This window comes from Coloeus monedula (assembly GCF_965178545.1).
Source record: "Coloeus monedula genome assembly, chromosome: Z".
Taxonomy (NCBI): domain Eukaryota; kingdom Metazoa; phylum Chordata; class Aves; order Passeriformes; family Corvidae; genus Coloeus; species Coloeus monedula.
Window position 1 is genome coordinate 73,279,595 of NC_138822.1, and position 16,550 is coordinate 73,296,144.

The 16,550-nt window shown below is 36.6% G+C and overlaps 1 protein-coding gene across 4 annotated transcripts in view; it reads right to left on the reverse strand.

The window, feature by feature from the left end:
- Positions 1 to 10,946, reverse strand: part of SLC1A3 (solute carrier family 1 member 3) — a gene marked incomplete at both ends in the record, with an annotated part of 59,351 nt that extends 48,405 nt beyond the window's left edge. For all 4 annotated transcript variants that reach the window (XM_082301370.1, XM_082301371.1, XM_082301369.1 and 1 more), the window contains one exon: positions 10,766 to 10,946. In XM_082301370.1, the coding sequence (XP_082157496.1) occupies positions 10,766 to 10,946 (181 nt within the window). The remainder of the gene's footprint in view (positions 1 to 10,765) is intronic.
- Between the last annotated feature and the right edge of the window lie 5,604 nt (positions 10,947 to 16,550).

Genomic DNA, 16,550 nt, shown 5'->3' on the forward strand with positions numbered 1-16,550 from the left:
CTCTGGAGGAGCCTGAATTCCTGAAACAAATTCACAGCTATGGCTGGGCACTTGCATGATGCTTTTGCTTGCAGCCACAGAATCTTCTTGGATTTTGTGGACAGAAGGCTTGCAAGTGGAAAGGAGAGTCTGAAGCTGTAAGAACTGATGTAACTAAGCAATGAGTAAAGCCACAATTGGATCAGATACTGCCTAAACTGGACACCAAATCTGAGGCTATAACAGCTTCTGAGTGTTGTTAAAAAGGCTTTTTAGAAATCATTGAAATTTGTCCTTTGCTATTTCTTTGCCCTAGTGTTAGACATACACTTTTTCCCTTTTGTCTCTAGTTGTTTGGCTCATTTGCCTGTCTTCCCCAATTAGGAAGTAATTTTCTTCCTTTGAGAACATGTCCAAAAAATTGGTCTCTTTTTATCCAACTTCAACTTCTCTGTTTGCCTTTAAATGTTTTAAATTTTTTTTTCACTTGTCTTCCTTGAACTGTTTCTGTATTTATCCCTTGTTTGTCACCTCTGATTTCTCTCCCTTTTCTTTTTTTCAAATTTTATTTTTAAGACAAGTAATTGCAGGGCATTAGTAGAGGATTTGGAACGAAGAGGAGTTTTCACTGCTGGCACTGAAGCAGACCGTTCTTAATGGAATAGGGACATTATTCCTGATTTCATCCTCAGACAAGAGACTTCATTGAAAGACAAACTATGCCTAGTTTATGTACTCTTGTTAGTCTCTGAACTACATTAAATAATACTTCTGATGCAAAAAATAACAAAGAATTCCATGAAAATATAAGAATAATTTCTTACTATGCATATACAAAAGCTCAGGCATTCACAATATATGTCAGATTATATTTTATAAAGTAGTATTTAGTGTTATGGTACTACTCGGTACTTTACAAAGTTACTATAATAACTATTTCTTTTATGCCTGCTTTACTTTGCTGCTTCACATTCTTGACTAAAGTTTTTTTTAAAAGTTGTATTTACTCCCACAAAATATAGATCAAAACAGATAAAAAGCTGTGCTCTGAAAGTTTATAGGTACATTTCCTGCCTTTAAGTTTCTTTCTTTCCTGTTTTTCCTCAGCTGGAAGCTGACACATTCCTTACCAGCACTGAATTTTACTTTTCCCTGCTATGGTTTCAGCTGCCCATCCATGCTATTTTGTCTTTTTTACAGTATAGTAGCACTAAGGACTCACAGACAGTGAGAATGAGATCACTCAGGTCCAAGAACTTTGTGCAAACATGCACAGAAAACAGAGCTCTACTCTGAGGAACTTCTGGTGTAGTTTGACAGAGACCTTGAAGTTAGATATGGAGAGTTGCCTTTGTTTTTTTAATTCCAGCTTGCACACACACTACAGAGAGTTCATTTTAGGTTGGACTGTCTCGATATGCAGTTTTGTATCATCATTAGCAGGACATTCTAATTATGCAGTTATATCTCTATGGAACTAGTCCAACTCTTAATTCCTACAAAAACACCTGTTAATTTAGCTTAGTGCTGATAGTCTAAATCTGTAAATGACTTGTTTGACACTGAGGTTTAAGTATTTTGTTGAATCAAGATATGCCCATGCCAGACCTATTTGGATCATGGAACGTATCACATGGCAGACTTTGTTAAAAGATTTCAAAGGATCTTTTTTGTCCAGTATTTTGCTGAGAAAAACAACCTGGATAGACTGAGAGGGAACATTTCCTGTTGTAGAATACAAGACTTTTGCCAAATCAGGTGTAAGCTTTACCCTAACACCTCTTTTAATGTTTGATTTGTTGTTCAGTGAATTCTTTCCATAAGAAAATTGGGTCCATGGCTTAAATTCATGGAATCGTGTTACCATCTTTTTAAAAGATAACTAGGATGCTTTCAGTCCCTAGATGTTTGATTATGAGCCACTTCATCCCTAAAATCCTCAGTATGGCTGTGAAACTATTCCCAAATAGAACCTTTCATCTATTTCTTTACTTGCCAACAGCCTCTTACAACACATGAATTTCAAGAAATGTTTTATTTCAGTTGATTAAAAAGAGATATCATGCCTTACTTCTTGTGAGTTAACTCATCTGAAAGATATGTTGTAGCATAGATGATTAATTTACATGTAGTCTCTGTATAGGTAATGACACCTCTCTTCTCACTGTTAGGAGTTATTCAGAGTGGTAGAATTTTCCTATCTTAAAGGTCACAAAAATGGCAAATGGAAATTTGCACCTGGAATAATACTTAATTACACAGTAAGCACCTGAGTCCAAACTGTGACCTTTAAAGTCCCTCCAGACAAAAAAAGCTTCGTTCTGGAAATCTATAAAGTTAATGGGCACTGCTCAATTTGATTTGGAAAACTCCTCAGTTGTCACCATTCTGCTTGTGTTTTTCTCAGAATTGTCATGACCCAAACACCTATTTGCCTAATTCCAGGCTAAGTCCTGAGGGACTAACAAATGAACACAACTGTCACACAGAATGCGCACAATTATCTGGACTTGGGATACCCTGTGTCCCTGTTCTTGCTCCCCGGTTCATTTCACAGCCTGGGGCTTCCTGTTATAGGTGAGCATTTTAGTCATTAGGTTAAACACAATGCTGCGTTTTGCTCTCTTGGCATATGTGTTTGTCTTTAGAAGCCTTGCGTTTCCCTCTGCCCAATAACACAGCTTGAAAGGAATGGTGGAATTCCCTCTTCCTGTAACTTGCCTTTTGAGAGGAAAAGAATAACATAACTCCTCAAGTGCTGCTGACACCATTCCCAAGGTGAGGACTCTCTGGCTTCTGGATCTCCACTGGGTGAAAATGTCTGGCATGGTCCTGACTCAGAAAGGAGTGGGAGTAAGAATGCAAACCTGTTTGTTTGTTTGTCTGTCTGTGTATCTCCTGGCAAGTTTTAGGCAGTTACATGCTTAGGTTGTGGACTCGTGTGGTTATCCTGTTCAGTCTCCTAGATCTAGCGCATGCAAGGGCACAGAGCTCTGAGATTTGGTTTCCATACGTAGCTTCCTTTGCTTGCATTTTAGGCTTTGAAGGACTTGATTGCACATTCATGTCTGTTTAATGTATGGATTCTCAAGTCAAAATTTTTTTTAAAGACATCAGAATATATGTAGTAGACTTATTTGTCCACTACCTTTGGTCAGTATTCCTAGAATTCCCTGATTATTGGTGGTGTAATACAAAGGTAATTCTACTCTTTTTTTTCATTTATCCCTTGTGCATGGTAAAACCAAAGCATTTTAGTAAATGCCAGTTTGAGGGGCCAGATTATGTTGCAGTGTAAATAATGCTTAAAACTTCAGCCCCATCTTTTATAGACTTTATTTTGGATAAATTAATTTTAAGTTATGCCAAGTTACAGTAAAACGTGAAAAACAAGCACACACTTTGTAACTCTCAAGCTCATTTCTATTTATGGTCTTCTATCCATGCCAATAGAAAATATATAGACATGTCAAATTTCAAGCAATATATTGCATTTTTTTTAATGTAGAGAATTGAACAAGAATTTAAAAGGTGAATATAACTGATGTTATAAGAAAGGACATGGGAGAACAACCAAGGAATATGAGTAGCAGTAATATTTTGTTGCTGTCCTGATTCTCCTGGTATCCTTCTGGTTTTCTTTGATTCTTTTCCAGCATTTAATTATTTAACTTTTCACTGTTGTACAGCTCATCAAACCTATTATTTGACTCTTTGATTTTAAAACATCTCACAAAATCTATAGTCAAAATAAATTCCTCTTGTATGGATTTTAAGTGGTTACACACACTGTGATTTCATTGTGTTGATTGAAAGTGCAAACACTATCAATACAGGTTCAAGTCTGATGGGTTGACATAATAAATACAATAATCCATATTTTAGCAAAATTTCTCTGAAATAATTTCCATTTATTCTTTTGCTGTCTTCCATACTTTCTTCCTCACTCCAACCACATTTGTTGCATCCATAAATAATTTAAGACTTCTTGGTGAGGAACCTAGCTGTTCTCTAATACACTTTGTAGACACCATAGCACATTCTATGAACAACAGAGATGGAGAAATTAGTATGGGAGGGGGAAATTTCTTAGCTCCTTACTAAGTATTTTTTTATCATCACTTGCATTGCCTCATTGCTCAAAAGCTGCAGTTAAACTGAATTGTAAATATGCTGCAAAAAAACCTATTACGAAATATGTTAAATCCCATCAAATTATAGAACCATCGAGGCTGGAAAAGACCTCTAAGATCACTGGCCTGCAAGATCTCAAGTCCAACCTTTAACTCAGCACTGCCAAGTCCACCACTAAACCACATCCCTAAGTGCCACATCTATACATCTTTTAAATATCTCCCGGGGTGGTGACTCCATTGCTTCCCAGGGCAGACTGTTTCAGTGTTTGACAACCCTTTCAATGAAAAACTTTTTCCTGGTATCTGAACTGAACATCCTCTGGCACAGTTTCAGGCCTTTTCCTCTTGTCCTGTCCCGTGTTACCTGGAAGAAGGGGCTGATCCCCACCTGGCTACACCCTCCTTTCAGGGAATTGTAGAGAGTGATAAGGTCTCCCCTGGGCCTCCCCTTCTCCAGGCTAAAAACCACCAGCTCATTCAGCTGCTCCTCACAGGCCTTGTGCTTCAGACTCTTCACCAGCTCCATTGTCTGTCTCTGGACTCACTCCAGCACCTCAGTGTCTGCCTTGTTGTAAGTTTAGTTACCATAAGGTTACTGGGTTGTAATCGAAAATGAAATGAAATACAAAATCTTAAGGAAATGCACAGTGAACAAAAGGAATTGGGAGGATGGTTGGAGGATTTACACAACTAATGTGACTATAGTATTATTTATATTATTTTGGTGGTTCCAAAATGTCTGATTTTCCTTTAACAAGGCATTAAAAAATAAAGTCAGTATGTCTCAGCTACTGATCTAGAAGTCTGTGCTACAGTAGGGTACAAATTAACCCGATACCTGCATTTACTTTTTTGTAGCAGCCTTGTTAACATCTAAGATATGTAGCCCATTTGTTTATTTCTCTTTTATATTGGATTTATTTGTACAGTTTTTCAAATGCGCTTAAAAAGATAAGGGTTTTGTAAAACCATTTTTTTCTATGGTATAACATAATCCCTTGAACCTTTCAGATGCCTGGCTATTTCAAGAAATTGTGTGAGAAGTTTAAGCCAAATGAATGAAATTTTCAGGAATTCATGAACAACTGAACATACCATCTTCAACCACACCTTCATTGCGGCCAACTTAAAAGCATTTAATCTCCAATGACAGCTTGTTCTAGCTTTACAAGTGCTAGTAAGGATCTAACAATTTAAAATATTTACTCAGCATACAAATCATTGGCATCTTGCTTATGGTTTTGTGCTGCTTTTCACAAAATATATAGTCCCTGTCCACTGAAAAATGGAAAGGGTTGGCAAGCCCTAATACTAGTTTATTTCATGTTGAAATGTCTTTTCAGTCCCCTTTCAGGGTCACTACAAAAGTTTTCTTGAGAATCTTTGAGATAACTACTGTTTCAATTATAACATATCTTCTCCTAGCATGATGGCCATACTCTAATGGCATTCAGAGAATTTTCTTGTAAACTCTCTGAGAAACTACATCCTAAATGTCTCACGCAGTTACTGCGATGCATTTTGCATAGGATAGCCTTAAAATAGGATAGCCTTTTAAGAAGCAGTATTACATAAATACAAATATTTTTAACTTCTAGAGATAATTTTGAGAATCTCAACTGCCTTCTGACAATCTGTATGAAGAGTGCAGTGAATGTATGTTTCTCTGGACTGTTTTATGACCAACCAGACATACTATTTTTGAACACCACTTACCAAGTCCACTGATTAGACAATTTAGAGCGTTAGGATAGAAGTAAGTCAATATTTGGCAGATTTTGCATTTTTGCTGTGCATTTATGCACAGCTGCTCTCTCCAGAATGCTTAATTGTTATTCACAAGGTAGCCAAGTTTATTGTTGTTACTCTGTGCCATGTATGGCAGTCCAACAATCATTGCTGTTTCATTTCAGTAACAGCAGAATGAATGGTAAGAAATGTGGATTGTGATAATGTATTAACATTATTTTATTTTGCAAGTAACTGTTAAACTAGAATACTGTTCATATTTCACAGTCTTTTACCGCTGTCTTCTTAATAGCAGAGTTAAAGTTCTTTGGATTTCTCTACATTTTCTTCCTTTTGAAAAGAATAATCTCTTCTGAAGTTTTAAGTGTCACTCTGAGTTTTATGGTGTCTGTTTATGTTTTTTTCTCCTTCCGAAAAAAAAAAGGTTTTGATAGCAAATATTTCAGAGTATTACTTAGGAAGGTTTCTTCACTCAAGTGAGAAATCAGTTGTGCTAGGTAGATTCTTTAGGAGAGCTCTGAGACAGACAGCCTCTGAGTTCAGCATAAAAATAATTTCGCCTTTGCTTTAGCCAACCATCTTGATTTTCTTGCATATAACTTATTTTTTTTTCTTCGTATAATCTCTCCCTTTATAGCATATTCTTTCACCTAAAACTCAGGTCCCCCAACTGTTTCTCCTTCAGTGATGGGTCCTCACTTTGTTCTCCTGCAAATTTTACCAAGGCTGCCTTAGGAATTGTCACAGTGTTTAATGTCAATATACAGTGGGGTCAAATAACCTTCTCTGGGTACGTCAGCCTCACCCTTAAGTAGATACAGAGATCTGCTAATAGCAGAAAATATGTTGCTTCAACATTCCTTTTTGTGGGCATTATCCCAAGTTTTGTCTACCTGCATATCACAGACTTGTAGCTCTTAAGTCTTTAAACTGTTGTTCAGACAGGGAGTGTTGCAGAGATAGGAGAATCTGCTTCTCTGCACATCTTTTCACTGTTCAGATACTGTAAGGGCCTTGTGGGTTTTTTGCTTTCTGTGTCATGAAGGATCCTTTCAAGGCTTTATTCATCTCTATGATTTTTTTCTTCAGGGACAATATGCATTGACAAGGCCTTCATCTCACCTGTCTTCTTCCTGTACTTTTAACTAGATTTTTTGTAAACATGCTGGGAAGTTTTGGAATCTTCCACAAAGTATATGCTGTTGCAGAATAGAGGTTGTATGGGCTTATCTACATTTCACACCTATTGTGAGATTGCTGGCAATTACAGAAGCCTGGCTTCAAAGACACAGCCAGGGCTGCATTCCCTCTTCCCTTTGGGGAAACAGGTAGTCAGAAAACAGAATTGGCTCCATCCCCTCCCCCTTGAATGTGCCAGCAGACAACTGCAACATACACCTCTGGCAAAAGGATTTTAGCTAGCTAATTGGAGCTTAATATTCAGAAACTGCTTTTCATAGCACTTGCTTCACAACCTGACTCTATTTCACTGAGCCCCTCAATTAAAACAGCATTTCTCTGCAGACAGCTTCTGAGGATCTTTGCTCAGCATCTCTCTGCATCTCGGTCTTTCCTTCAAGCTCAGAACCCACAGGAGATTCTTTGACATTTAGAGTCCTGTTGGAGTCTGAGTTCCTGTGCCATTTTTCAGAAAATGGGATGTAACAATGAAGACATGCTGATAAAGGATGATGATTCTAAGTACTGTGGAAGAGAGGGCACTGCCTGAGATCTTGCTGGTAATTTGGCTAGCACTCCAAAGTTTGTGAGACTTCTGCTGATTTTCCATGAGCAACCATGATCCCTACCCTACCTTAAATTGCTCCTGGCCATCGGGATATTCTCAATTTGCCAGTGGTCAGCCTCACAAATTTGTCTCACATGATTGTTCTCATCTATTGGGTCTTGACAAGATTGACTGCAGAAAACTAATTTATAATATCTTTATGTGTACAAGAAGAATGTGAAAAATTGTATCATAATTCACTTACTAACTATGCTTTTCTTAAAGTTTCTCGAAGGGCTTGGAAAAAGCTTAAATTTCTCTAAAAATAGAAACAATGATTATGACAATGTGTTAGACAGCCCCTACCTATGCAGAAGGTGTAATCTGAAGGACATTACATGCATTTTTTAGGAAATAGAGAATAGTTCTAAGTATTTCTCAATATGAATTATAGCTTCTTGCAACTTCATCAATAGGTTTTTAATGAGTAATTGGCTTGGTATTGTAGCAGCTAGTGAATTTAGTTTAGAATTCAGTTTAGAATCAGAGCAACAACAGAGGTTAGTGTAAATGGCTATATTTCACCTTGTCATGTGAATGCCAGAAGAACCTCATTCTGTTTGCAAAATATCTGTACACATCAGAAAGAACTTCATGTTGTAGTTACCCATTTCATAACAAAGTGCAAGTTTCCACAGACACAAGCCCAAATCCCCATTATGAAGTACAGTACTGGAACTAAGATCCTATGCACTTAACCTCTACCAGAATCAATCCTCCTTAGCAAAGAAATAGGAAATGCTCTATTAAAAAAGGCTTTTTCATGTCTATCCCTTGATAAAAGAGGTGTGAAAGAAATGTGTCTGAAGAAACATTGCTCTCTCTGAGTAAAATCTTCCTTTTCTTGGGTTTGGTCTCTATGAAAACTTCTGGACTGACAGCTCTAAAAAATGTCAGATTACAGAGCATTAAGTGTTATTTCTTGTAAAAGTTTCAACCCTGGCCTGAATACAGTTTGGTTTCCACCGGGACTCACATCTAAGCATCTCAAATGGGAGAGACAGTAGTGCTAATTGGTGGGTTAATTCTGCAACATTGATTACTGTCTGCTAGGAAAGGGATCAAGCCTACCATCTGGTTTTCCACAGATCACCAAACAACTAAGTGATTATAACAACTTAGTCCTTGCCAAACTAGACAGAAGGAGTTCAACCAGTGAGTGTTTTCCAAACTCTTGAGCCATCTGTTCCCTACTTCTGGGTATTTTCACAACAGCAAAAACCTCTCAAAAGCCCCAAATCCTACATTTTTATGAGGTATTAACCATGAAATTACTGTTTTAATCATACATATGTACCGCAAAATTTCACCACAAATAATAAATGTAAGAAAATTTTTGAGCGTTCTTTGGTAGTAATGAGACTTTTTCTTCCGCATGTTACACTGGATATGTCTACAGGTTCATGTGCAGAACTGGAGCAGCCAGCTCATCCTAGGCTGCACATTTTCATTAGTTCTCCAACTTGTGTTTCAGTATCTACTGATCTTCTGCCATTACTGTAGGCGGTAGTGGAGAAGTGGGCAGAGTGTCACCAGTTATCCAAAGTTAATTGGAACCATCAATAACTGCAAAAACACTTGTGCAGTCTACATTTCATTTCCCACATTGACAAGTTTGTGGGAACCACACTGGAGGTAGATGATAGAGAAAAAATTGCAATAACAGAAAAATTTGTCACATGCTGTATAGAAAAGTAAAAACCAAAGAATTGCATTCTTTGAGGTTGGATAGTGTTTCAAAACTTCCTTAATTTGCTCTCCCTTTTCTGACCATTGTAGATAAAACACCTAATTTTTAACCCCTGATATTAATAGGGCTTCTACACTGAGAAAATCCTTAATTAGGAATTAAAACCACTTACTATCAAGTACTGTTTATAAATATCAGAAACTGACATTACTGCTTTAGCAACAAAGTACTTTATTTTACCAATAGGCAAATTAATATAAATGTCTCCCAGCAAAAGACTGTCAAACCTGAAATTAATTTAAAGTAACACTGCTGATGTGGCATCAAGCAACAATCATGTCAAAACCCTAAAATTTCAATTCCTGAAGAGCTGTAGAAACACAGCAAGCAGATCTATACAGAGCACTATTATGAAGGACATTAGGCCCTACATAAGCAAAGGATATATACCATTATCTTTAGGTCCTTACATATGGTTTTTCATCATCATGAGCAGATTCACAATTTTGTATTTTAAACTAATGAGAAAAGTGAAAGCCATATAGTAAAGCCATAAAGTTCTTGCTCACCCTGTAAAGAGTGGTTATTTCATGAAACATGGAGCCACTTTGAAAATCTCTAGTTAAAGAAAAATTATCATAAGTGACCATGTAATCATTTAAAGTAAAACTGGTTTTAAAAAATTGCATGTTTTTCTCATCAAGTTCTCTTTCCAATGCTAATTCAAAGTATGTAGCAATATTTTGAATTTACATTTTGGTGCATTCCAAATTTAAAGGCTGTTTGCTGTACTGGATTCCTCCCCATATACTCTTAAAAGGCATTTAATCAGGTGCTATCTTTCAGTCCTTTGAATAAGTAACATTGCCATTGTTGCCCAAATTGCATCTGAAAGATGCTTGTGTAAGATTGTGAGTGACTGAGAGAGAATAAACTTAGATTTGCATTTATCAAGGGAAAACTGGAAAGACTGAGGCTCTATTTATTATATGTCTTTGCTTAGAAATATCTCTTCATTTCATTCATTGATAATTTCTATTCATCATTGCAAGGTGTTCATTTTTTGATACTTTAGGTAAATAAAAGTTACTTCCTGAGCATTTTGCTGCACCTAGCTTTGGTTGGAAAAGATACAATTGAAAACACTCAATTCAGTTATTTTATCTGAATCTTTAAGAGAAGAATTCATAAAACAGCCGTTCTGGTTGGGTTTTTTCAGCAAAATTTTTTTTATGAATAACTAGAATAATTTAATGGCTCTTCCTTAAACTTCATGCAGCTGTCAAAGCCAAAACTCTCCAAGCCAGAACATTCTTATCAGTGCAGAAGAATTTGGGAACTCATTTGTAATGCAAATCACCCAGTCACATCGTCATTGTCAAATGCACTTGAGAACAGAATATTCCTATTGAACGAATTACTCACCAAGAATCACAGCAACGACAGTGAAGAGCACAAAGGCATTCCTCATTAAATAACTTTTAACATCGTCCTTTGTTATGCTCTGCACTTTTTTTTTTGCCAAAAGTGTACGTTTCCGGACTCCTTGTTGAATTCGTTCCATCCTACTTCCAGGTTTTGGATCTTCTCCGTTACCTTTAGTCATTTATCTTGCTGAAAGCTTTCTTTTATAATTAACTTCTCTCAGTATCCCTTCAGAAAAGTGGAGGACTCTTTTCAGTGGGAGGCACTGGAGAAACCTGCAAGACAAGAAGTATCAAACATTGCAGTAAGATTTTAGAGGAATGATTAGCTATGTATTTACATAGAAGAAAATACTCTTCGTGTTTCAGTAAAACTTGTATTGTTCATAATATCTAAGCAGTTTTTGATGCAAAGCCTCTGTGTCTTTGAAAGAAGGATTATATGGATTGATCAGATAAATGTCCTGTGCCTTCAGAGATTAACCTGTACTGTTGTCATGCTGTAAAACCCAGGAGAAACTTTGAAAAATATTTGCTATTGATATACAAATGTAAAATCAGTACAAATCATAGCAACTTAAGGCATTATAACATTTAAAACTGTCAGGCTTGCTTTCGTTCTTTTTATCAGGCCATTGTTATTTGAAAAAAAATATCTAGCTCACCTTCACATTAACCATTGAAGAGAAATATGTTGCTCAAACTGGAACATTTAACGTGTTCTACATTACACATTTTTAAAAATGATTGAATGCATTGGCTCAAATCCTTCATTTCATGTGGAAAAAGGCAGCAGCAATAGTTTATTTATCCCTCAACCACTTTTTAGAAGATATGCCTTTGACAATTTTATGTTGATAACATTCATCTTTTAGCTGTATAAACTACTCCAAGCACATCTGTAAAACATTAGAAGTAATATCCCACTTTACTTGTTTCTTCAGACTGTAATACCAACTCACATTGCAGAGTAATGTTTAGCTTGTCCTGACAGCAATTATAAGCATATATCATAGAATCACAGAACATACTAAATTGGAAGGGACACATCGGAAGGGACACATCAGGATCATTGAGTCCAAATCCTGGCCCTGTGCAGGACAACCCAAGAATCACACCATGTCTGATTTTAAGAAATTACACACTGAATCAACCTTAAACTATTCTAATATTAAATGTTTTTCATAAAGATATTACCTTTTACTTTAGTTGGTAGTTTGGGGTTTTTTTGTTTTGATGACTGCTGGGTATGAGTTTGTTTAATAATGAAGCCTCCTCAAAGGTATTTTCCAGACTGAGAATCCCATTTTCTGAAGTCTTAGTTAATATACACTGGCATGGTTTTTAAAAGAAATTAGAAATGAATAAATGGATAAAGTTAGGTGCTTCTGCTGAAATTTGCCTCTGTGTATGGGCAGTTCAACTCTAACATCTAATTTTCAACAAATTTAGTGCGAAAACAACTTTTTTCTTTTTAGGACGCACCTAAAATATAAATATGCAGGGATTTCAGCCAGCATGTTTTAAACAAAATCGCACGCTGTAACAAGTTTATTTTGGTAGATTTTGATCACTGCTTTTACCATATGTTTCAAGACTGGCACTTTAGTGCAATATCCTCCCTGAATTTCAACAGAACACTGTAAACTTTGCTGCATTAGGGAGTGGAAACATTCTGAGACCGAGCTAAATATTTAAATTACTAGGTGGTCTACCGTGGACAAGACTGCTGTGTGGAAGCAGGATTTTTTTTTTTTTTTTTTTTTTTTCCTGACCGATTAATGTAAGCATTTTGTAAAAAAAAAAAAAAAAAAGTGCCTTTCTTTCCAGGATGTTTAATGCAGCTAATCTGTCCTGTGCAATTTACGTCAAGATCAAGAAAGAATATGGGTGCAGCCCAAAGGATCATTACATTAATTAAGACACAAAGGCAGAGAGTGAAAAATGAACACTTCGCGCTTAAACCCGCACGGGAAGGGCAGGATGGACTCACCTCTTCGGACCTTCCGTACTTTTAAGAGCGCGGTGGATAAAGCGGGGGCTTCCCGGCGGAGACCACGGAGCTGCGGAGCGGAGCGAGCGCCAGGGAGAAAACTGACATCTGCATGTGCTCTGGAATACGGCAACTTACTATCATTGTAACTTAAGGAAAGGGGAGGAGACTGCGAGCCCGGCGCTGGGAAAAAAAAAAAAAAGACAAAACCAACCCACCCCAAACCACACATCGGCAGAGAGGGGAGAGCGGGGCTTCTGGAATATTGATTAGTCTTGGCACAGTGAAAGCAGGGTCACTTTCTTTGTTTTTCCCTTTAGACCACTTTCACGCTTTGTCAGTTCAGCTTCGTTAGAAATGCAAAATCAGGATCCGGGAAGAATTGAAGGATCGCACACACACAGAGCAGGAGAGGCTGGAGCGCTTCTTTATTAGGCATTCCAGACTGGACATCCGAAAAGCCTGAACATAATTATATAACACTATCCCTGTGCTTTTATAAATAAGTGATAAAATATCTGAGCATGCTGCTTTGTTCTAAAAACGGGCACGGTGTGAAGCTATCGCGTATTTTCTAATTCTTAAAGACAGCTATTCAAGATCTACTCTTCCCAGGGTGGGGAACCAGACCTATCTTCCAGAAGCAAGTGGAGCATTATCAAGGAAAGTTTTCTTTCTAACATGATCAGTTACAATTCTTTGTATGTTTCTTGTAGATATTCAAAATACATAGTAAAACTTGCCTCTTGTTTGGCAATTTAAACTCACTGATAGCAAGTCACGTTCCACCTGTTTCAATAGCAGAGAATGAATGAATGAATGAATGAATGAATGAATGAATGAAAAGTGTAAAATATCCACTTTTGAGAAATAAGTGGCTTTCAGTTTTTCTAGCATTTCAAAGTATGCATTATTGAAAAGGAATTTGCTGATGGGAATCAGGGGAATTCCCAAAGAACTTTCCTTTTTAGAAGAACACTTTCATTTTAAACATTGGTAAAGTCAGCTTAAAATATTCTATAATTGTATTTCAGTGCATCTTCCATGGGATTTAAAGTATTTTCTTGTAAGACAAATATTGTAAATTGAAATTTATATAAACTTATCCTAAATATATAATTCATCTATATATATTAATCTGTAAAGATTTGTTTATAGATTATGTTTAAATTCTTTCCAGATAAGTCATTTTAGGTATACAGGGAAAAGAGTTATGTACTAGACACACAAAGAATAGTTAGGTACAAAGAAAATTAACAGCAGATTTGCTTCCACACAGTCAGTGTAGATGGTTTTGCTGAAGTGTTTTCCAGTTTGAATGTGAGTCAAATAATGAAGTGTAATGTAGAGAAAAATAATATAACAGTCATTTCAAATTTCCTTATGATTAATGTAGGTTTGAGATTGATCTGTGTACCATAGACTCTTGATCTTTGGTATCTAACTTAAGAAAGGAAACATCTAAATTAACTTATTAATTGACTTTAAAAATGAAGAAAAAATGTTGACAGAGTGTGTTGCAAAGACAGAAACACATGCTGTATTTTCTTGCACCTGGCATCTTAAATGTCTATCTCATTTTTATTTTTTGTGGTGCAGTTTTTAAATACTTTCACCATTTTTTCTGTAGATGGGGACTGACCTTTTAACTAACCTTTGGCCTCTAGCAATCTGCTCGTTTGATCTTTCTTTTTGGAGTATGTCTTGCCTTCTGCAAAACCTCCCAGATAGTTCTGCCCTCTGCTCATATGAATAGTAATGATCCACTTGACTTAATGGGACAGGGTCAGGCCCCAAGTGAAGTGATCCAAAAGTATGTCATCATTTAATGCTTTCATTAATACTGGAGTCGATGGGAAATGAGGAAAATCCTGTGAGAGAATTAGCTGTTCAGTGAGACAAAATGAAAATAAACAATAATCAGTAGGACAACTCAGCTTAACTTCAGCAGTGATACTTTTACTATCTCTAAGAGAATAACAGATATTACTACACAGCTCATAGAAAAACAAAATATTAAGAGCTTTTATGGTAATATGTTAAAATTTTTCGGTCTTTTTTCCTCTCTCCTTCATTTTCTGATATTCATTTATTTTATTGATTTCAACTTCCAAGAGTATTATCCCTTATATTATAAAACCTCATGTATTTTAGATACCCCTGGATAGCAAAAATAAAGAGTCAAATAAGTTCAAAGCATGGTGGCACCCTGCAAGACATGACACGTAATTCAAATGTACTGGAATTTCCCTTAATAGATACAATAGATTTAACAGGTTTAGTATGCAGTATTTAATAGTAGGACAAATTTTAAATGTTATTGGCTATGTTCTTCTACCTGTAGCATTTTCAGCAGTGTTAGTTTCTAACAATTTAGAAATTAGACACATTGTAGACTTTAGTTTGGATTAGCCAAGGCAAAGACTATACAAAAACATTGTTAAGTTTCGTAGACTAACACGAAGTACCAGCCATAAGTGCAAACGCCAATTTTACGTAGATGAAATAATCTCTACGTGATTCAGGGTGGAATTTTTTTTCCATAAAAATTGACAAGGAGTGACCTAAGGCCTGGATGAGCCTGTCTGTGTTGACATACTAGCTCAGCACACTAATGTGTGCTTTGGGTTCCAGTTTCAGCCCTTCTTTGATAATGCCTGAGGTGGCTTGCAAAGCAGCAAAGTGCAAGTAGAGGGCAAGGACTGGCTATGACTTGAACTTCATCCTCCGAAGCAGTGTGGATTCAGCCAGCTGAAATCATGTGTTGTGGCAAACCCAAGCCCCGTTTGGTTGTGCCCGACAAAGTCAGTCAGTAGATGTACTTTGCACAGTATCTGAGTGCCTTTGTGAAATAAGTAAAGGTATTAGAGTGGAAGCTGCTGTTCCAACACAAAGTATTGTTATTTCCAGCTGACAAGAGCTAGCAAACAAAAACCCAGGGAAGCCAGCTGTAGCAAATGCAAAAAGTGGAAATGAAGCAACAAATCCTTTAATTTCCCAGATAGCAATAAATGTGGAATACAACTGCATGGATCCCAGCTGAAATAAACTTCACCATTCAAAGTAACACAGGTTTCACATTAATAAGCCAGCACTATAAATTAATATTGGCTTAAAATCTGAAGTGTTGGACTTTTAGTTGGAAGCTCAGAGAAATACTGTTGATAACACAATGGTAAAACTGGAGTAAAATTCTTGTGGAAGAACATGTTTATTCATGATAAATGGCCTGTCAGTATGTCCCCAGACTTCAATTAAGTTGAACAAAATAAGAAAATATATGACTCCCTTTCAAGCTCCAATCCATCTTAGAACTCTTTATTACGATTATACACTGTTGTATCAGTGAAGAAGCTGAGTCTCTAAGAGGTTGAATTTAATCCATACAAGTTATCAAATATTTGGCAGAACTAAGCCTTAGGCTCCTGAATATTTCCACAGGACTATGGCATGGTTTTCCTTCTGAGATACGTGGTTGGCTTTTTTGAGCATGCTGAGTAGGAGAAATTGAGGTTTAGAGTTTTCTTCTTTTCAAATATCAGAGGGGAATTTGATTTTGGCCAGCCAAGCATGAAAAATGTACTGTATTTTCTATTAAGATTTGATGTACAGAAAGCTATTACACGGCTTTATTGAAGACATTGTGCTGTGATTTATACACCTGCATGTGCATTACATTCATCAAAAAGGACACAGGCTATGTTCAGTTAGCAAGTATGAAGAACTGCAGGAAAAGATCTGCAGATCCATAGCTGGTTCTGAGCATGACGTTTGCAGAATCTGCACAGTAGGA